General features: G+C 41.4%; 1 protein-coding gene across 2 annotated transcripts in view; it reads right to left on the bottom strand.

Moving 5' to 3' along the window:
- The window catches only part of LOC115304892 (E3 ubiquitin-protein ligase ARIH2-like), a 144151-nt gene that overhangs the window by 9808 nt on the left and 112647 nt on the right, over positions 1-21696 (bottom strand). Inside the window, exons 6-7 of one of the 2 annotated variants that reach the window (XM_029955230.1) lie at positions 14875-15012; positions 11721-12913 (exon numbers count right to left, since the gene is read on the bottom strand). In XM_029955230.1, coding sequence (XP_029811090.1) covers positions 12359-12694 — 336 coding nt within the window. In that variant the 5' untranslated portion in view covers positions 12695-12913; positions 14875-15012 and the 3' untranslated portion in view covers positions 11721-12358. Of the gene's footprint in view, positions 1-11720; positions 12914-14874; positions 15013-21696 lie in introns of those variants that run through there. The other variant, XM_029955228.1, reaches the window with a different exon arrangement.

Genomic DNA, 21696 nt, shown 5'->3' with positions numbered 1-21696 from the left:
AGAGAGCCCGACGCGGGGCTCGAACCCATGAACCATGAGATCTGACCTGAGCCGAAGCCAGACGCTTAACCGACTGAGCCACCCAGGTGCCCCTCCTCCTGCCCTCTTTATTACTATCATTCTCACACCATCATTATTATTGCGGTAAAAACCCTTAACATAAGATTTACCCTCTTAGCAAATTTTCAGTATACAAAATGGTATTGCTGGCTACAGGCACCGTGCTGTATAGCAGATATCCAGAATTTATTCATTGTGCAAAACTAGAAATGTATACCCTTTGACCATCACCTCTCATTTCCCTCTCCCCCCAGCCCCTGGCAACAACCATGGTACTTTCTGCTTCTATGAGTTCGACTATTTTATTAGTTCACATATTTCACATCACAGTATTTGTCTTTCTGCTTTTGGTCAAAGCCTGTATTCTTAACCATTACACTTTTCACATAAATCTGGAGTAGGCTAAAAGGTCACCTTTCTCTTGCACTCTCTTCTCCTCCTTCATTCACTCTTTCCTCCCTCCTTCCCTCCCCCCATCCCTCCTTCCCTCCTTCCCCTCCTTCCCCTCCTTCCAGCCTTCCCTTTATTCTTCCATGCTGGCAAATGTATCCATTTTCCATTAGAAGCCTGGTGACATTTGCAGTGGGAGTGGATTTGTGTTTTTCAGGGTTGTGCTTCTAACAGCGCTTTTTGACAACCCATGGCAATTGGCGTGTTTTGTCTCGACACCATTAAATACGCTCCCGCGTGAAATCAAAGCAGATCTTTCACGTGTCACTGCTGGGTAATGGCTTTTCTTGGGTGGTGTCCAATCCAGAGAACGGATGCTATTTTATTCCCCTGATGAAAACTGTTATTTGGATTTTTCCAGCTCTTAAATTATCCTTAGAATCTCCGTCTTAGCTGAAGAGGTAAATCTGTTTTAAAGGATATGTACTTTTCCACTGAAACTGAGGCATCATGGTTGAGCGAATATTTGTTAGAAGTTGAGCATTCAAAGCCTTTTATCTTATTACAGTGTCTGGAACCTCATGGCTTCTCCAACCACAAATAGTTTTTGCCTTGTTTTGTTTTGCTTTGCTTTGCTTTGAACTATACCCAGGAGGAAATTTTTCAGGCCTTTCAGGAAAAAAATATGATTAGGTCATATGTAGGGAGGTTGTAGACAGGGTGCTTGAAGAGACACTCCACATAGACCTTGCTCTTACTCTTCTGTCTATCCAGCACCTTTCATCTTTCTCCCATATTTGGTGGTCTGTCACTCACAAGGAGATTCTCCCTGAGGCTTGGACATCTGAGCCAGACTGGACAATCAGACCTCATCACTTTAATACAGTAATGGGTCTTGTGGTGGGCATCCAACTAATCAGAGCCGTTCATTCAGACTCATATCAGAGGCTAACAGAGAGAAGTTTGCTCCTTCTGAAGACTGCAAGAGCAAAGAACCGTTTAAGTCTGTAGCTGCTGAGATCATCTGTGCTGCCAAGTAGAGAAAACTTGCTTAAGGAAGAGTGAGGCAGAGCCTAAAGGTGGGGTTGGAGCAATTGCATTTTAATGACATAATCTGATGTCCTGGCTTCAGCCAAACCTGAACTCAAACCTATTCCTCTTCATATTTTCAACAGGAGAATGAATAAATTGACATTTGGGTCAAAGTAACAAGTTGGATATTCGACATTTGAAACTGACAATGCCATGACTAGTACAATAACATATGCAGAAACTTCTAGTTAAACAAACATGAAGTAAACCAAGGATTTCATTTACCCTCCATACTAGTACTATTTATTCCAAGGAGGACCTCATGAGGGTCAGTAAGTTAGCTCCTGGTACCAACTATGAATGAGTGAAGACTTTGCTTTGTTCCTGCTTTTCTGCCATCCATATGGAGTACCTGAAAGTTTTTACTCAGTTTCCTGAGTCTTCTCCATCCACCTCATGTAGCCATGTCTGTATAACAAAGGACACAGTTGTTCTGACCACAATTTTTGACAAAAGCAAATATTAGAGATAGCTAATTTTTAAAAACTGATTTGCATTGCACTGGCTCTCATGCTATTCAGCATCAAGAACACCTTTTATTTTTTTCATGTGAAAGATTTTGCTTACCAAAACATACTAAATAATTATGGATTTGTTTTTGCTATATGAAACAAATCAATATATAAAAAGTAATGAATCAGAAGAGCTTGTCATTTGCTAAAACCAGCATTTCTACACCAAACTGATACAATTCCTGCTATGAACTACAATTTTGAGTGTCATGTTATAGTTTAGGATTTTTGCACTCTTACGTATATTGAAAATATATAAATGACACATGGAAAATGTGGAGATAGACAGAGATGATATAGATATAGATACACACACACACACACACACACACACACACACACACACACCCCTTTACCTTTGGAGACACCTAATTGAGAACATCTGAGGTCTGAGGTATTAAGTGTTTGCTCTGTGTTAAGTGCTAGGAAGATACGCGGCATGGACCCTGTTCTTATGGAATTCATAGTTCAGTTTCATTCATCCCTTCACAGAAAGTCTGTAGACTGCTTAGCAAGCAGAATTTCTTGAGATACAAAGCCGAAGGAGATACGGTCTCCGCTCTCAAGGAATGTACAGTTTGATTGACAAGAAATGCAACTACTACAACTCTCAGGCCACTAAGTGCTCTAATAGATTAATTCGTATCTGACACGTTAGGCTAATTAGGATTCCATGAGAACACTGCCATAGCCTCTGGCCATGCTGCTGTTTTCAGTTCCTTTCAGCTCCCGTGATAATGGAGGCAAAACTGGTGGAGCCGCCTGCACGGTGATGGCCACTGCGCAGCCGCAGCACAACGGGCATGCGCCGTGGGCCTATGCCGGAGGCATGGTGGTGGCGCTGTGCTGGAGGAGCCGGGGTGTTAACATTAATGCAGGAGACATGGTTTTGTACAGGCTGTTTTTCCAAGTCACATAAATTAATAATGTTGGACTTTGGAGTTGATGTGGTCAGGGTTATATGAGGCTTATAGGACCCCACTTGAGACTCAACATTACCTTATGGGACGTCACCGTAACACCACCAATGTGAGTGGGTTTCCATGAGTTACGGGGAACACTGGGAATCCACGTCCACCAACTCCCTCCCTGTCTGATTTTCCCAGGAGACCCTGGTGAGAAGGCACATGTTGCCGTTATCGCATTCACTTCTCACTTCTGTAAGATGTATATGTGAGGGGCTCAGATTGCCAAGCCTACCCAGTCCTCTTTAGAATTCTTTCAGGGACAGGAAGGGCCCCACTTCACACTGGGCAGGGTTAGGGAAGGCTTCCTGGAGGAGGTGATGGTTACACAGACTTTAGAAGTACATTCGAAAGGCAGAGGGAGAAAAATGGATAGTTCCAATAGGGAATCATCAAGCCCAGGAGTGTGAAATAGCAATGACATTTTTGAGCAGGGGGGTGGGGGGGGGCAGCAAAAAAGTGTTCGGAGAATTAGAAACAAAGTTGTATCTCGGTGTACGTGGAGAGACCCTGAAGGATTTACATCAAGGGCAAGGTCAGAGCTGTGTTTACAGTTGCTGTGACATCAGTGTGGAGGAAGGATGGTGTTTCGGGGAAGTGGGGAAGAGGTGGGAATGATCTGGCAACAAGCAGTGAAACCGTTAGAAGACCAGAGATAAGAGCGATCACATGGTCAGAGGAGAGCCAACAGTGCCTGATCTAAAGGACTAGCAATGAGATGAAGAAGGGATTTGGAGGCAAAAGTCAGAGAGAGTGAATCTGCAGTTCAGAGTCCTGAGAGGTCTGAGAAGGGAGCAAAGGCAGCTTTTCCAGAAGTGTGCCATGGAATCATCCTGGATGGTTGGTGCTAAAGAAAAATTAATTCAGATACTTGTTAAAGACCAAAAGGATGACTTTACTAAGAGAAACTACTGCGTGGGGAGTTTTGCAGTAGGGGAGAGAGATCAAGTTCACTTCCAAATACCACGAGGAAAAGTAGAAATGTATAGACAAGAAGCAGAGTAAGGGTCAGTGGATGGAAAATTACTGAGAGAAAACGTCAAGGTAGGGCAGTCTGTCCAAACTGATGTGACAGGACTCTGACTGAAGGCAGGCCAGTGTGATCAGACACCAAAGATGTGGGGTGAGAAATTTGGTCAGACATCAAGGGTGATCAGATACCAAGAGAGGGATTTTTACTGAACTGATACAGCAGGTTTGTTGTTAAAACTGGCCTCAGTGAGCTAAGGACAGAGATCAGACTTACAAGAGGTTGCCTCAGATCTGGTCAAAGGAAAGAGCTTTGTCAATGGCAGTAAGTAAAAATAATAGGAGCAATCCCACGGAGCTTTCACAGTTCTCAAGACTGGTCAGTTCAGCCACATGTCAGTCTTAACCTCACCTGCTCACCTGTGAACTCACAGAAGTGATATGGGAGGCCAGGTAAGACTCGGCCTGCAGAAAGGTTGCTCAGTTCTCACTTAGTGGACCACCATTGGCCTTTGGAAGAACAGTTCAGGAGAGAGCAGGAAGTAAGGGCAGATTACAAGTATAACAACCCCCAAAAGGACTTGAAGAGAAAAGTGATGGCAAAGTGCATAATGAAAAGCAATTCTTTACAATTGTCTTCAATAGACCATGCTGGAACAATTTGACACACAGTTACTATCAGAACTTTCTGTAATACTTGTCATTATGGGTGTAGAAATCTTAAGAGAATACCCTCTTACAGCAATGTAAGATCTGTACCTCTAATAGTGCCTCTCAGATCTTTAAGACACACTGTCTTCAGGAGGCATCATTTCCTGAATAGAAAGGTAGACATGAGGAAGAACTGGACTCCCCCCCTTAAAATCATGATTTCCAGGCCCATAGATTCATTGCTCTTTCCATTGCCACCCCAAAAGCTCATAGGAAAGTTTTCTCTGTACATAAAGAAATCCTGCCCTGGCAGCTGTATCCTGAGTAATCACTTTTGAGATAGAACTATTTTTCTAGCTGTATGGGCTATATTTGAACTTCACCAGCTGCTTTCCTAATGATTATCAGAATATTTTGGTAAAGGCCCCAGCTGCAGGGAAAGTAGTGATGCTACCCAATCTTTCTTTAATCAAGGAGATTTTCGCATCAGGAGAGATGACACTTATTTAATATAATCCAGATATCATCTCTCTGGGTGTTCCCCAATTCTGCCAGGCTTATGGATCACCCTAACCGTTAGTCTTCAGATAAAAAATGTCTCAGACCCCATTCACATGCAAGTAAAGGGAAATCCAGCATACATTTCTACTTACTCTGTGGAAATTCTCAGGGGCTGGAGTGCGGTGGGGTAATTCTTCTAAGCTTTAAGCTTCTACTAAATTCTTGATTTTACTTCTTTCTTTCTTGCCTCCTGTGGTTTTTCTTTCCTCAATCTCAAACATAGTTTTTTTTTTTCCCCCTTTGGTGACTTTTGTGGATAGCCCATTTATACAAACAGTTTGAGATAATGGGGATTGCATTGCCTCAGAGTACGGTAAGTTCTTTAAAACTCAGTATGAGATATCTCTGTTGATTTCTACTTTGAGATACTCCTAGCCCTTTCCACCAGTGTGAGAAATTCTCTTGAGTTGAGTTCTTTTTTCCTGGACCGTCCATATTTCATTTTCCTGGACCGTCTTCTTCCTGTCTTGTGTTTTTTTTTAATGTTTTTATTTATTTTTGATACAGAGAGAGACAGAGCATGAGAGGGGGAGGGGAAGAGAGAGAAGGAGACACAGAACTGGAAGCAGGCTCCAGGCTCTGAGCTAGCTGTCAGCACAGAGCCTGACGTGGGGCTCGAACCCACGAACGTGAGATCTGACCTGAGCTGAAGTCGGAGGCTTAACCAACTGAGCCACCCAGGCACCCCATGTCTTGTGTTTTTACCTACCTATTTCTTCTATCAACTTATTCTGTGCCTACCATCTCAGTCTGCCCTTGGAAACCTAGTTTTCCTTACATTATTGGGCAGAGAAATATTCTTTTCTTGGACTTAATGGTCTTCCTTCTGAATGATATTTCAAAAGGCTACTTTTCCACAACCAAATGGCTCTTCAAGGCATTTTGATAAGCAAAAGATGCTTTCTCCTTAAGAAAACTTTTATCAACAGCTTTAAAAGTAAAATGTTGTTATTTCCTTGCTATATTAAAGTCATGCCCAGATTTTACTAACTAGCTAATCAGCATTACTTTTATAGATTGCCAAAACAAAGCAATAATTTAAAAAAAATCACTGAATAAGGAGACATAACATTCAATATGGCCAGATTTTATATTCCTGTCCCCCCCCCATCTTCTTTGGTCATTTCTAGGTATTACCTCCTAAGACTGAGAGCCTTTCCCACAATCAGCCTTGTCATCCTCTTATTAGATTTTTAAAATTTTTTTGGTAGGATAAGGCTTATATCCAGGACACCATGAGTTAGCTGGTGATGGATATTAAAACTAAAATACTAGACCTGAGGTTATATCTAATAAAGTAAAGAGTTGGAAAAGGTTAAAGTGCTTGATTACTTGCTTATCATTTTTGTTACACTCAGAAGTTCACACATGGAACGAAAATCCAGGAACACACTCCAAGATGAAGTTGTTTCTGGCTGTGCATGATAAGGGTTTTTTCTTGGTCCCTCTGTTACATCTTGAGACTATAAAGCTCTTCCTTTCCACAGCTTTAGTGTTGACAGCAATTCCATAATTATTTGAAATTGGTTTGCATTTTCTACTTGATCATTTAATCCTGCCTCACATCACGTCTTGGAGAGAATTTGTTTTTCTTGTTTGCTTGCTACGAAGTTCTCAGGTCAGTTTTGGTACAACATCTTATCATCATGGGCCTCCCACTAGGTACACTTCTAGTGTTCCAAAATGGAAACTCGGGACCAATCTGAAAATGGGGTTGATGGACAAGGCAAGTCAGTTCCATCGGTATGCATCAACCAGCATGTCAGCTTCAGGATCGCCACATAGTCACTTCACATAGTGACATCATCAGACAGGAGAGGAACCTCCAGGGATGCACCCTGGACTAAGCCATCAGTGGACTGCTCTAGACTGACTCTCCACACCTCAACTGTGGGGCCATACCTGAGGAATACATCTGCTTAGCATTACATTTCTTATCTAGGTGTCTCTTGGTTTTACCAGCTAGCATCCTATAAATATGGTAAAATTTTAATGTCTCTGAAATCCCTCCATCTGCATAAGTATGAACTCAGCACCCTGGAAATTGTTTCCAGTCATCTCTGCAAGTTTCCCATGAGGGTTTTACAAGTGCCACAGAGCAGTCATCTGGTGGCCTCCCGTGCTCATTCTTTCTTATTCTCTTATTCCAGCCCCCATCATCACTGAAATGTCAGTGGTTTATCACAATAAAAATAGTAAACATAGCAGAGTCACTTCTATGTGCTGGAAATTCTCTCATAACCATATGCATATTAAGTCATTTAATCTTCATAGCCATACTATGATGTAGGTCCTGTTGTCCCCATTTCACAGGTGGGAAAACTAAAGTTCAGACAAGTACCAGCAAGGAAGTGTGGTATAGTCCAGAGTCTCTGCCGTTAACCACTTTGCTTTTTGCGTGTTGTAGTCAGGTTAGGTGTTGACTTTAAACTCTGTGGATGAGAGCACAAGCCTTGACATGAGTCAGACATGGGTTTGAATCCAGCTCAGCTACACTTATAGTGTCATCTTGGCAAGTTATGTAACTTCCTTGGCCCACAGTAGCTTTATCTATTAATGGGGTTAATACTACTACTTTCCTCATAAGATGACTGTGGATGGTCAATAAAATTGTGCATGTGACAACATGAAGCGGACCCCTTGGTGTGTTGTAAGCATGCAACGAATGTTAGCTTTGAATATAATTGTATTAATTCCCTTTTATACTAATATTGTTTTTATGAACAAACTAAGATATAGGGAAGTAGAAAACTTGCCCTAGGTTAAACAGCTTTATAAAGGCTGTCTAGGCTTGAGACTCAGCTCTGGGACATCAAAGTCTGTGTTCCCTCTGCCCATACTGCATCTAGCTACATGGCATCACTGCCCATGAGTTCCATGGGTGCTGAAGACCATGTGGAAGGTTTTATGTGGTTTTGATCAAGAAGTAGTCTCTGCCTTGATCTTACATACAATCGCCTGTGATAAGAGCCACGTGTGAGAAGTTCCAAAAGAATGGAATAAATGACGTGTGGCCTGAGTGCTGAGCAGAGCGAGGCCGTGTGACTGTGAGCTCAGTCATTTCTGGGTAATCTCAAACCTCTGGCAGAGTGCCTAACTCTTCATTTCACCTCTTGCTGTGGAACTCTTGTTTTTCTTTAAACCCAAGAGTCCAGCTCCACGTGTAACATAATATCATGTAAATGAGGGTGATCTTGGAAGGCAGGCTGCTTGTCATACTATAGTTGCTTTGTTGCTGTAACGAAAACCACATGCTTCATGGTATTTTTAGACTAGTTAATATCAGCAGGTCAGCAGCGTTTTTATTTAGATATTGCTCTTCCAGCTGTGCTTCCTCTAGTTACTTCAAGAAAATTCAGAATTTCTACCAAACTGTATGCTTTCAGGAGAGTAGACTATCAGAAGAAAATGAACAGCACTTTCCTCTGGACTCTTTTGGTTTTTACATGGAATTTGTATTTGCTTCCCTGAGCCTCTGTGAAAGGAAGATATGGCTGACCAAGTGGCTTGCTTTCAAAGAATGGTGGAACCAATAAGAAAAGGTGGAATAAATGATGAGAAGTAACTTGAGTTCATCCTGTATGAAAGTGAAATGAATAGAAAAAAGGAAAGAGGGAGGAAAGGGGGTATCCAAGTACATTTCTGAGTTCTTGATGTTTACTGGCATGGTATGGGTTTTTTGTTGTGATTTGTTTCATTGTTTTGAGAAAGGGAGGATCATTCCAGTCCATTCTTGAGCCCTCTTTGAAGTCATTTGGGTTTCTAATTTGCTTCTTTCTGAGAAAGTTTTTATTTCTTAGGAAAGGTCCTTAGAGTACTTTTCTCCAAACTAAATTGTACCTCTCCTTCTCCACCCAACATTAAATATCCAAAGTCTTTGTGGCCAGAAAAATAAAAATGCCACTTCTCTCTCTCCTTAGAGAGAAATTGAGACCTACGGGTAGGTCTTTGTGGGTTCAAGGAATGATTGAAAGGCATACTTTCCTCTGCCCAGCAGGCTGGAGGAAAAAGGAATAAATGAAAGGAATAGTCTAGGCCTTCATAACAGTCTTTTAGACAAAGACCTTTTTGCCAAGGATCAGGTCAATGTATGACAAGCCCATGCAAGCAACAGCTCAGAACCTTCTGTTGGTGGAGGGCAGGATGGATGAAATTTTGCTTGGCATATGTTTTGTTTTAACTGATGTATTGTGAATGCATTGCCCAACAACTACACACAGGAAAGTGCCAAATTTTACCCATCACGACCACTTTGCAAATGTATGCTGCTCAATTTTTTTCCTCTGGCCCCTTCTGAAGTTTGGTCATTTTCACATTAAAACAAACAAACAAATAAGCAAACACATCTTAATTTGATAATTGTGACTCTTCAAGTATTAAAAGACTCAATAGACTCTAAATCAAATCTTGGATCTCAGATCCAATTCAAAACTTCTTCCATTTCCATAGCATAGGCTTGACCATTGGGTGAGGGTCCTGAGATGTGGAAGGAGGATCTGATCTTAGAGTCTGCTTAAGAATATTCTTTCTGACTCACTCCCGCTCCTCAACTTACTTTGCTAATTTTGGTTTCTCCAGCGTAGGGAGTCAGGCAAAAGGGAAAGAAGGGAAAATAGACTTCATTTAATTGGGGCTCTTTTTGATTCTCTCTTGGTTGGCACTCCTAAGGTGTTGGGCCCTTCGATACCTTTCCTCATAACGTGCATCTGTGAATCCTCTACTTTGGAACTTTTGCGCTGTACTGGTTCCTGATACAGGTGATACATTCTTCAGCTAACCTCTTGTGACCCACTTTCTTCCTTCCATCTCAACTCTTGTCCCAGAGGTCTTATCTCTAGTCTTTTATCATGGGAGTCTCTTTGCTCTGACAGGCCACCTTGTAGGGCAGGGTCCTTTTAAGATGGTTCAATAAATATTCCATGGTGTCCACAAGGCTCATGATGATTCATACATTCATGCCCCACCATCCTGAAAACATGCTCCCCTGCTGCCTCTGTCTTTGCCTGCTCTCTTGGGCAGCTTCATGCAGACTCCTGCCTTCAGAAATGGTCTGCACATGAGGCAGGCTGTGGTCTCTGTTCAACTACGATGTCCTCAAGCCTTCAAGGCAAAATGAAAATAACCAAGTGATCTCTGATCCTAGGAATTCCCTTCAACGAGCTCCCTTTGGGAGTTTCAAGATTCAAGCACCCAGAAACATGACCAGGGACACTTAGGTGGCTCAGTCAGTTAAGCGTCCAACTCTTGGTTTTAGCTCAGGTCATGATCTCACAGTTTGTGGGTTTGAGCCCCACATCAGAATCTGCTTTGGATCCTCTGTCCTCCCCCCACCCCCACCCCCACCCATCCCCCCACTCATGTGCTCTATCTCTTGTTCAAAAATAAATAAAAATTAAAAAAAGAATCATGACAAAAGTCCCACAGCTGGGAAAATCAGAGCCATATTCAAGCCTTGGCCACCTGGGTGCAGAAATTCTGCTTGGAGCCACAGCAGTCTCCCATTATGCGATCCAGACTTCACTGGAATCAGGGTGTTCCCCCATTGCTCATGAAGTACTTCTGAGTCTCCTTAGACTGACTGACCCAGACTTAGAGAAATGTATCACTGGGAAGGTGAAGGCTCCTGGATCAGTTTTGGGTAGTGACTTAGACATTTTTTTTTTTTTAAAACACTTGTTTATAGGAAATCAAAAAATTCGTAACCTATCCTAATCACCAATGAACAAAGTAAATCAAATGGTTCATAAAAAGAACTCTGATGAAAAGGAACAATACCCATGCCCCATCCCTCCCCAGCTTCCCAGTCTTCCAATACAGGAGAAAGCTCTACCATTTCCTCTGGTTGTCACCAAACTCGCTAAGCATGCTCATAATTCTCTAGCAGATTTAGTTTACTTATACCACTCTCTACCTTCCTCTTCCAAACCCCAATCTTTTTATATTTAAATTACTATTTTCAGTTCTATCAGCTACCTTTTAACTATAAAATATAGTTTATGGACCCAAATTGCATTTTCTTCCTTATGCTTCCAATGTCACTATCCTTGGGCCATTCAAAGAAGGATATCCATACATTAAGCACAAATACATTATCTTTATTCAATCACCACCAATTACTTATACTTGTGCCACAAATGTGTTGGCTTTATATTTGGCTTATGATTTTTTCATGTAGTTTTTCTGCTTTGCATAGGAATTCTAGTTCCCCTGCCCCTTGTAAAGAGTACTATGGTTTCTTTACCATATTCTAACTATCTTCCAGCTTCTTCATTTTATCTATTGTTTGGAATCTACCCATTCCTATTTCTGAATAAATTTTTTTGGGATCCCACCAAAATAATTCAAATTTGGGCTGATTGCTTTCCAAGTCTGTTGTACAAGTACCATGAAAATTTTCATTGGACAACTAGGTTATTAGTTTAACCATTTAAGGACTTCTTTATTTTCCTCTTTCTTGATTTTCATCTGCAAGTAACTGCTTCAGAAAAGGTACGAGGAAAGGAAATTTTGGGAGTCCTGGCAAGTCTGAAAACAAGTTTATTTTGCAATGACAGTATTGTAGGTTCAAAACGATTTTCCCTCAGGACTTGGAAGACTGCTGCTCCACTGCCTTCTAGTTGTCACTGTCGTTGATAACATATCTAATTCCCATTTCTTTCAGAAGACCCAGTGTATCTTCGTGGAAACTTCCAGGTTTTCTTTCTATTCTTTTCTGAAATTTCACGGTGACGAGAGTAGCAGGTGGGTCTTTATTCTTCTGGGCAAAGGGTAGGCCCTTTCAATATGCTCCTCTCTGTAGATTCTGGAAATTTTCTTCTTCTTATACTTCTAAATATATTCCTCCTTTTAGTTTTTTGTTCTCATTTCCCAATAATTCTGGTAGATGATAGATCTCTGGATTGGTCCTCCATTCTCTTCTTTCTGCATACAATTTTTGCCTGTATTTTGGTTTTATATCAAGATTTTTCTCTTGATTTTATCTTCTGATCTATCTACAGAATATTTTTTAAGTTGGCAAACCCATAATTCATCTCCACAAGCTTTTTTATTTTGATAGTTTCTTCCATATGGCATCTCTGATTGTTTTATGGATGCTACATCTTCTTGAATATCTTGGAGAGTATTAAATAGTGCACTTTTATAAATAAGCAAAATCATCTACTGGTCTGTTTCACCTATGGTCAATTTTCCTGTTTCTTTTCTATTCTGCATGTTTTCCTCAAAGGTCTGGTGATTCTTGGTTAGCTTTAGAACAGAGGCTAAGCTGGTCATGTGCTCATTGAGGGCACCCTCGGACTCCTTGTAGGTCAAGCAGGTGAACTGGTACTCCTCAGGACCAAAGGCGTCTGCCCCCTGCTGCTCCACATCGCTGGCTACTCCCATGTAATAGTCCTCTATGTCCCCAGGGTCTTCATCCTCTTCTTCTTCCTCACAATTTGGGTCATAGTCCTCTTCATTGCTGTCAGACCCCTGGCTATTCATGTCCACAGACATCTTAGCATCCAGCCAAGTTGCAGATCAGGAAAGCAGTTTTTTTTCCTCTCCCCCCAAACTTCACCACTTTCTCAAATTCATTAGTGTTTTTTGTCTTCTGTAATTCTTGATGATCTTTCAAGATGTCACCCCAAATATTCTATGTCATATAACTTCCATCAGCGCAGTGGATCCGGGCTGAGAGCCGTGACTTAGATTTTTCAGTTTTGGGTCATTGCTCTGCAAGGTGGGAAGAATGAGGCATTTGAAGAAGTGAGAGCCCCTTTGGGAATAGGTGTGTGCCCATGATGGAAACCACAAGAGAAACATCTACTTGGTTGATATTTCTCCCTTAGGCCATAGGAAGAGTCATGAGCCATGTGCAGGTTTAAGTTTTATAATAGGAAAATATGTTGTTTGTTTCTTGAATTACCCTAGTTTTTCAGACAAGACCAAAACACCTCTACTCCTTTGTGTTGATACAATGTAGAAGGAAAGATCCACACACTTGATTGAGGGATGGTCAGACCCACATCAACCTCTTGTCTGAATTCACGAGAAGGGAGGAGAACACATGAAAGGGAGTTGACTGCAGGTTCCCCGTGGGGACCAGTGAGGAGGGGCAGAGGCCCATGGCAGAGCTTTGTTTGGGGTTTTGGCCAGAGTGTCACAGGTGGCTGGCAGAAGATGTTCAAAAGGAAAGCCAGAAGTCAGTTGCAAGGGAACGTGAAGCAGGGGATGGGGGAGTGGGGAGTGGTGGTGGTCTGGCCATGAGGACAACTGCAAGTAGTAGCCCCAGCAGTGTGGAAAAATATCCTGGAGAATGCTCTAATATGTCTAACTTCTAATACACTAACTTTCATCTCAGGACCATAGAAATAGCATTATTTCTATAGCATTGAACAACATTTACTTGTCTTCACTTTATTTTTTTAATTTTTTCAATTCACTTTAGAATATATATTGGATGCTTCATACGTGTCTTGTCTTGCACTAAGCCCTAGAGATACTATGCCATTAGAAGGACATGATTTCTGCTCACACAGAGGTCACAGTCCAGGCACATGATGGCAAATCAATATGGTAGTGTAACAAGTGCTTTGACAGGATATGCACAGATGTCCTGGGCTCATAGGAGGGCACACAAGCTCAACTCTAACTGGGGGAGATGGTGTTAAAGAAGACTTCTTGGAGGCAGTGGCATCTATGAAGAGGCCTTTTGGATGAATGGCTGTTAGCCTGGAAAATGGGTGTGGGGTGGGAGATTGTTTCAGGCAGATGAATCTTGACTTGATTAAGAACCAGAGACAAGAGGGAGCCCTGAGTGGCCTGTTATGACTAAAGAACACAGTGCCCACAGGAAGTGCTAGAAAACAGAGACAGGAGTTAGGGACACGGCATGATGGGCCTTATAACCAGCCTCTAAGGCAGATAGCGCTGTTACTTCACACCTGAGGCTAATGAGCACAGTGGATTAAGTGACATGCCCCAAATCACACAGTGGGTGGCAGAACTGGAATTTACAATATCTGCCTCACTCAAAGACAGAGCTATCTTTAAGTTATTCCTCTTCATGATTTTTTTTATTTGGGGAAAAATCTAATTAATATACCCCAATAAACAATGTGTCCATCTCCAATAGACTCCTCTGCTTCATTTTGACCCAGAAGTCACAGCCTTCTCTCAGGATTAAACAGTTGAAATGCACTAAAGAATGTTCTTCTCTGATCCTGATGGAGGCAGCAAATAACTGAGAACTCAGCTCAGTACTTAGGCTTAAAGATGCGAGAAAAAGAAGAGCCAGAAATAGCCAGGCTGCATTTGAATCCCAAGTGAGAGAGTCCAGGGAGAAAAATGCACAGCCGTTTCTTTCATAAAAATTTTAAAAGGACTAGTTTGTTCCTGACCTTCGTTGATTAGGGTCAGAAACTTGACATGATAATGCTGAATGTATCAGAAAAATCTATGTTTGTTCACTGGTCCGTGTTCCTGACTAGGCTTTTCCAGCTCTAACTACTCTGGAGTTAGCCCTTGGTGTATGCAAATTAGTTTGAAGGGTGTGTGTGTGTGTGTGTGTGTGTGTGTGTGTGTGTGTGTGTTGCTTCTCTTCCTAGTTTGGGACAAAATCCTGCATAGTTGTGGCATTTAACTACCATTAAGTGAAAAATAAAGTTCACTGAAAACAGTGAGTGTTGTCATACCTCATAAGAAGTCACAGTACTTCCATCTGGATGCCTCCTTCTCGGACAAATATCTGCTGACAGTCTTTCCATTTCATCACTGGACTTTGGACTTCAGTCACTCTATGTCTCCCTCTTTGATGCACTGTAGACCCTGGCCTGTTTTGGAAATTGAGAAATAGGCAAAGAATGTCTTTAGTGGTATCAACCTTCCTCTTCTTCCTCTCTGCATGGGGCTTCACAAGGAGTGGCTTACGGTGCCCACTGCTACATCGAATCTTCATCCTCTTCCATCAAAATGATGACCAAGAAAGAATCTCAAATTTAATGATCAGAAGAGAGAAAGGAGTATTTACATTGATAATAGCTTACACTTAGTGTATACTATGTGCAGGACACATGGTGTTCAGAGTTTTGTGAATGTTGACTTAATGAGTTACTTCCATAACTCTCTGTACTAGAGAATATAATTATCCCTCTATGTTACAGAGAAGTTAGTTTATTTACCCAAGGACATGTCACTAGGATGTGGTAGAGCATGGCTTGGACCCACGGAGTCTGGATGGAAAGGTTATATATATTATGAAAATGGGAACGATACATTGGCCAAGATGTTGAAGGCACTGTGCTAGATACCTTATGCATTATCTTACTTAATGCTCCTAACTAGCTTTTGACATAGAGTTTTATAACCCCAATTTGCAAAAAGGAAGACAAGAGGATAAGTGGCTTGCTGAGATTTCATAACTAGCTAAGTGGTGGAGTAGGAATTGGAACCATGGTTTTGAATGATTGCAGATTTCATCTGTCTATATAGCACTTCAGGATTCAGACCATCAATCACAGACTGTCAGTCTTTTCAGATTTTGTACTTTAAATAGTATCAGAGTATTAAGTTAGATTATTGCAGCCATGATCACATGGGGTGCAAGTAGGAGGCAGGACAAATATTGTATTTGGGAATTGGGGGAGTGGGCACTGAGACAATCTTGGATGTAGAAGCTACAGTTTGTAGGTTGGTGACCACTTGGCCATCCTAGCACACCAGCCTCACCTAGAAGCTTCATCTCTTCAGTTCTAGCCTGTTGGTTTTTGCCTGTATGCAAGCCAATAGTTCATAGCCTCTCCCAAGTGGCCCTGTCTGAAACTAAACTCACCTTTACATCTTCACCCAGGTTTAACAGTGTTGCCTAAGCTAGAAATACCCCTTCTTATTCACCTGTCACAAGTAATCAGTCTTTGAGTTCTATGAATTCTGCCTTTTGCAGACATTTCCAGTCTATTCTCTTACACCTCAATACTCATCTTATGTTTGCAAAGTTATTCATCATCATTTGCCTACATGATCATAATTTTCCACCAAGTGACCTCCTCTCTCCTGGTATCTCTCTCCTCTAATGTGCTATCATTGCTGCCCTGGCATCATTGCCCTAAGATGGAAATCTGATTACATCACGTCCTTGTTCAAAGTCTGTCGGGGATGGACCCTAAGCACTTATGTAATATTGCCTCAAACTTCAGGCTATGGTCTTTGGTAATGTACTTTTGGGGCTGATGAGTTCTCTCAGACATTTTTAAAAATTCTTTTTTGATTTTAAGGGCAGTTTAAAATGTAAATAGAGACATATTCTAGGACATTTGATAACCACTTGTAACCAAGGCAACAAGTAGCCTTATTTCCCAAGCTATTGAGACAAGAAGTAAGATTGACACAGAGGCAAGAGATGTGGTGGCCACTTAAATCACCACAGTCTCTTTTGATGACAGTTTCATGCTAGTTTGAGTAGAAAGAAGGATTAGAAGAGTTGAGTCATTACTTAGTGCATGGTCATGTAGGCATGCTGAATTTTAAATAATGTACGTACATGCTTGTAGTGAGTGTCATGTTCACATGCCAGTAGTCATTTGCTTTCAGTTAAATAATAACATCCATTGCCTTAGGTGAATTTTATTAATTTGAATTAGATTGGGTTTTACTTTATAAATTTGTTTTGGTTTTATTATTGTATAATGGTTATAAACATTGGGAAATTATACCTGGGTTTATGTTTGTATACATTTGAATAGTGTTATAATAAACATAAGTTGTTGATACTAAGAATATGAAATACATTATTTTTTAGAATATTTTTTAAAATTTTAAGTTTATTTATTTTGAGAGAGAGACAGAGAGAGCAAGAGGGGGAAGGACAGGAAGAAGGGGGAAGAGAGAGAATCCCAAGCAGGCTCTGCACTGTCAGCACAGAGTCGATGTGGGGCTTGAACCCATGAACCGTGAGATCATGGCCTGAACTAAAACCAACAGTCAGACGTTAACTAACTGAGACATCCAGGTGCCCCTCTTTTTAGAATATTGATCCATACAATTTTCTACCCCAAGTTCAGAAAATACTGACCTGTGGGATTAAGTGCAAATTCCTTAGAATGGCACATTTGACCCTTTGTGTCTTGTCTCTACCACACTTCAGACTCATTTCTGTACCTTCCTCCCGTACCTGTTCTTCTTACTTGACTAGAGCTCCTTATTCTTATTCATATTTGTACCTATAGGTGGGACAATGAATGAATGTTTGCAGGACAAATGAATGGATGAACATGTGAGGGAAGGCAAGAGGAAAAGGAAGGCCACTCCACAGACTGAATGGCCAACTTCTAACATTGTTTTAAATAAGGTTTCTTGCTTAACTCCAGGCTAGGGCACATTCCAGCCTCTCATCTCCTCAGCCACAATTTTATCACTGAGTAAGTCATTTATAGGCAGGCAAGGGAGAAGGGAAGGGGAAGGGGAGGAGGTGGTCGGGGAGGGGAGAGAGAGTCAAAACTAACACTCACAGGGGAAGGTCAAATGCAGCCCATATCCCGAGGGAAGGAGTCATCTCCACATGGTGTTTTCAACTTGGAAATTCTCAGAGGATCAAAGAGAGACTGTTCACATTGCCAGTAGTCTCAGAGCATTTCAGCTGTTCCTCTCCCTCTCCTTTTTGGCTTCCAAAAGAAGAATGATTCATTTAAACAGACTTTTATGTGTAGTTTATTTTTAGCCCAGGAAGTATTTGCTTTAAATATTGGTGTGTGGAATGTGAGTTCATATCAGCTGATAGGGGCAAACAAGTACCCACAGAGGGGTGTATGTAACTTAGCAAGCAAAACTGCATGGCTTATTATGACCTCTAAGGTCTCTGTCAGTTCCAAATTTCTATTTAGTCAGTTCCTATTTACTGAGTATGAGTCAACTGCAGTGAGTTTCTGCCATAACATCATTCTCATAAGGAGGGTTTGGGTGTACTGTGTAGGCAATGTCATTTCCTAAAACAGAAGAACTTTCTTCTTTTCCTTCCCTTCTTTCTTTTCACCATTCAATAATTGCTTCAGGTGCCAGGAACCACTCTAATCCTGTTTAGCCATTGATCTTAATCAGACATAATAAAATTATAAAATAGGTTCTTCTTGTATCCTCATAAAACTTTACGTAGAGATAACGGAGTGCCTGGGTGCTCAGTTAAGCATCTGTCTCTTGATTTCAGCTTAGGTCATGATCTAATGGTTCATGACTTCAAGCCCATGTTGGGTTCTGTGCTGACAGTGCAGAGCCTGCTTGGGATTCTCTCTCCCACTCTCTCTGCCCCTCCCTGGATCATGCATGTCCTTTCTTAAAATAAATAAATAGACTTAAAAAAACCCTAAACTTAGAGATAATTTGGTCGTGACAAAAGAGACCGTCGGTCTTTGTTCATTCCCTAGATATTTGCCTTTTGATGCTGTATCTGGAGATGAAGAAACCTGGGTCCTCCCAGCTCTGGGATCTAGAGCAAGTCATTCACCTCTTGTGGCCTCAGATTTTTTCCTCCATAAAATGATGATGGAAAAATACCTTCCCCCCCTTTTTTTACATGAAGGGTAGTGATAAGGATTAAAATGAAAACAAGATGATCTCTATCAACTGCATCAGGTACTGAACAACCAACCATATGGGAGGCTTACTGTTCTCAGCATGCCCATCCCTCACCCCTCTCATTAGAACACTACATCTTCTATAAATGAAGTGACTAATAAATAAGGCTTTGGTTCCATATCACTAAATAGTCATGGTGAATATGTTCCCTCATTTTATAAGATAAAGGTACGTAGAGAGAATGAGGCTAGAGCAGGGACCCTTTGGACAGAGGTGGCAGGCTACCAACGCTTTGGGAAAAACTGGTCCGAGGGTGTGCACAGTGGGTGAAGGCCATGGTGGGAACACCCATTTCTCTTTCATCTTCTGAGCTGGAAGGATAGATGGTGGATAGATGGAAAACAACTGAATGAGAGCTGCCTAGGCTTGCTGGTGTCCTTTTCCTGAGCACCTTCCCATGGACAGCAGTTGTTTAAAAGAATGAAACAAGTTCCCAAAGAGTTTTGATTACTTTAGTTATATTTTCTCACTGCACCCAAAGGGTAAGACAAAGCCATCCTCTGTGTGTTGGAGCTATATGTAAACATTCTGCTCTATGTCACAGTGATAGCTTGGCTAGTTTGTAACTCTGTACTGCCTGCCCCCCACCCCACTCTCCTCCCACTCCAGCTTCATGGCTGCCTTCTGTTGTGGAAATATTTCCCCTGGGGAAGATATATTAGTGCTTCGATGTGGAAATAAAGGGTTTTCCCTATGATGTAAATATCCACTCGATTCCTTTCCTTTAGGAAATGCATATTTCCTCTTCAAGGGAATTACCTATTGGTAATGGAAAGTACTTTCTCATTGCTCTCTTGAACCTCATATTCAGGCTATTCCATTCATTCATTCATTCATTCATTCATTCATTCATTCAGGGCCTACGATGTGCCAGATGCTGTTCTAAGTGCTTGTAATAAAGTAATGAACAAAAGAGACATGGCCCCTTCTTTTATGGAGCTTATATGTGTGGTGAGAGGACATAGTCAACACAACAAACAAGTATGTGTACAAAACAGCTTCAGACAGTGAATTAAGTAGAAAAGGTGACATGATAGAGAATGACCAAGGAGGGGGATACCTAGGAAAGTTCTCTGAGGAAGTGCATCTGAACTGAGACCTGAAGACAAAGGGATCTGGGACAGAGCAGTCAGTGTTAGGGGAACATCAAGGGTGAGGATGGAAAAGGCCTGTGTTCAGTGTTGCCTCACTGACACTGAGAACAGCGGGGCGTCTAGATTCCCAGGTGTTTTCTGCCCCCTAAACCACATCACTGGTGGGTGCCTACAGGTTTAAGAAAATGGGCTATCTACTTCTCTGCTGATTTTCTCCCCTTTTTCCAGACTCTTTCTAACAAAGTAACACAGGTGGTATAGCTGGCTTCAAGTTACTGTTTTCCCTCAACTACCCCTATTTCTGGCTAAGCTCCCTAAACCTTTGCAGAGATCTCTGTCCACAATGCTTACTGAAGCCAAAATTGGTATATAATTATTCCTAACTCTTCTCCCACCTCATCCTCTACTAGAAATTGTGATCTTTAATCTTCAGACATAGTCCTCCATCTGGGAACTTATAATGGGATTTAAGAATGTCCATTTAAGAAAGGACACCTATGAACAGACCAGCCTCCTGGTTTGTATTGATGGGATTCATCAAGAAGAATGGGAGACAGCAAAATTCCCTTTAAAAGACAATGATGTAGGAGAAAGAGAGGTAGCCTTCAGATAGGAAAATTATTTACTAGACATTAAGAACTATCTTACTTGCAATGTAATATCCCATGAGACCATTTCTATACAAGTTGCCCAAGATGCCTAAAAGAAATTTCCTGGTGACATGGCCTCTCTCCATCCTTTTTCTGTTTATGGGCCCATCAGTCCAGGGACTATTTAAAATACACAGCAACTGGGGCGCCTGGGTGGCTCCGTCAGTTAAGCAGCCAGCTTCGGCTCAGATCATGATCTCATGGTTCATGGGTTTGAGCCCCACGTTGGGCTCTGTGCTGACAGCTAGCTCAGAGCCTGGAGCCTGTCTTCAGATTCTGTGTCTCCTTGTCTCTCTGATTCTCCCCTGTTCACACTGTCTCTCTCTGTCTCTCAAATATAAATAAAACATTTAAAAAAATGTAAAATACATAGCAATCACTTTTCCCCCACATTATTAAATCAAAAGGTATAAGGAACTGGGACACCTGGGTAGCTTAGTCCGTTGAGCATCCAACTCTTGATGTCAGCTCAGGTCATGATCTCACAGTCCGTACCCATCAAGCCCTATGTTGGGCTCTGTGCAGACAGCATTAAGCTTGCTTGGGATTCTCTGTCTCCCTCTTTCTTTCTTTCTCTCTCTCTCTCTCTCTCTCTCTCTCTCTCTCTCTCTCTCTCTCTCTTTCTCTCTCTCTCAAAATAAATAAATATTTAAAAAGGTGTAAGGAATCAAAGAAAATATTCTACAACTCATAGTAAACAAAGTGGCTGTTGTAAGCACACAAAATTTCTAGGTCAACTCAACTCCAGAGACTCATCTCATTGACAAGTAATGCCAGAGTTCTCTCTACCTCCTTGTTAAAATCTATCCCTAGACTAAATGTATTAAATAAGCAAACACCCCAACAAGGAAAACAAGTACTACAATGTAAAAATATTAAAAAAAGAAAACCCTCTCACATGCATAAATAAAAGATTGCACACAAAGAACTCACATCTTTTCAAGCTTTAATAGTAAATATTCTGCTACTATATATTAAATACTGCATGGTTTGCCCAAGCTAAGATGAAACCACATCATGAATCAATTAGCATTTTGCATTTTCTTTCATTATCTACTCAAAGTCATGCCTACTGCACCTCTAAACATTTCATTAAATCCAATTATACAGCAAACACTCCCAAAATAAACTTAGATTGTATTGCAGT

This window comes from Suricata suricatta, chromosome 10 (genome assembly GCF_006229205.1).
Source record: "Suricata suricatta isolate VVHF042 chromosome 10, meerkat_22Aug2017_6uvM2_HiC, whole genome shotgun sequence".
Taxonomy (NCBI): Eukaryota; Metazoa; Chordata; class Mammalia; order Carnivora; family Herpestidae; genus Suricata; species Suricata suricatta.
The sequence above is the reverse complement of the archived record's forward strand: the minus strand, read 5'-3'. Positions and strand labels throughout refer to the sequence as shown.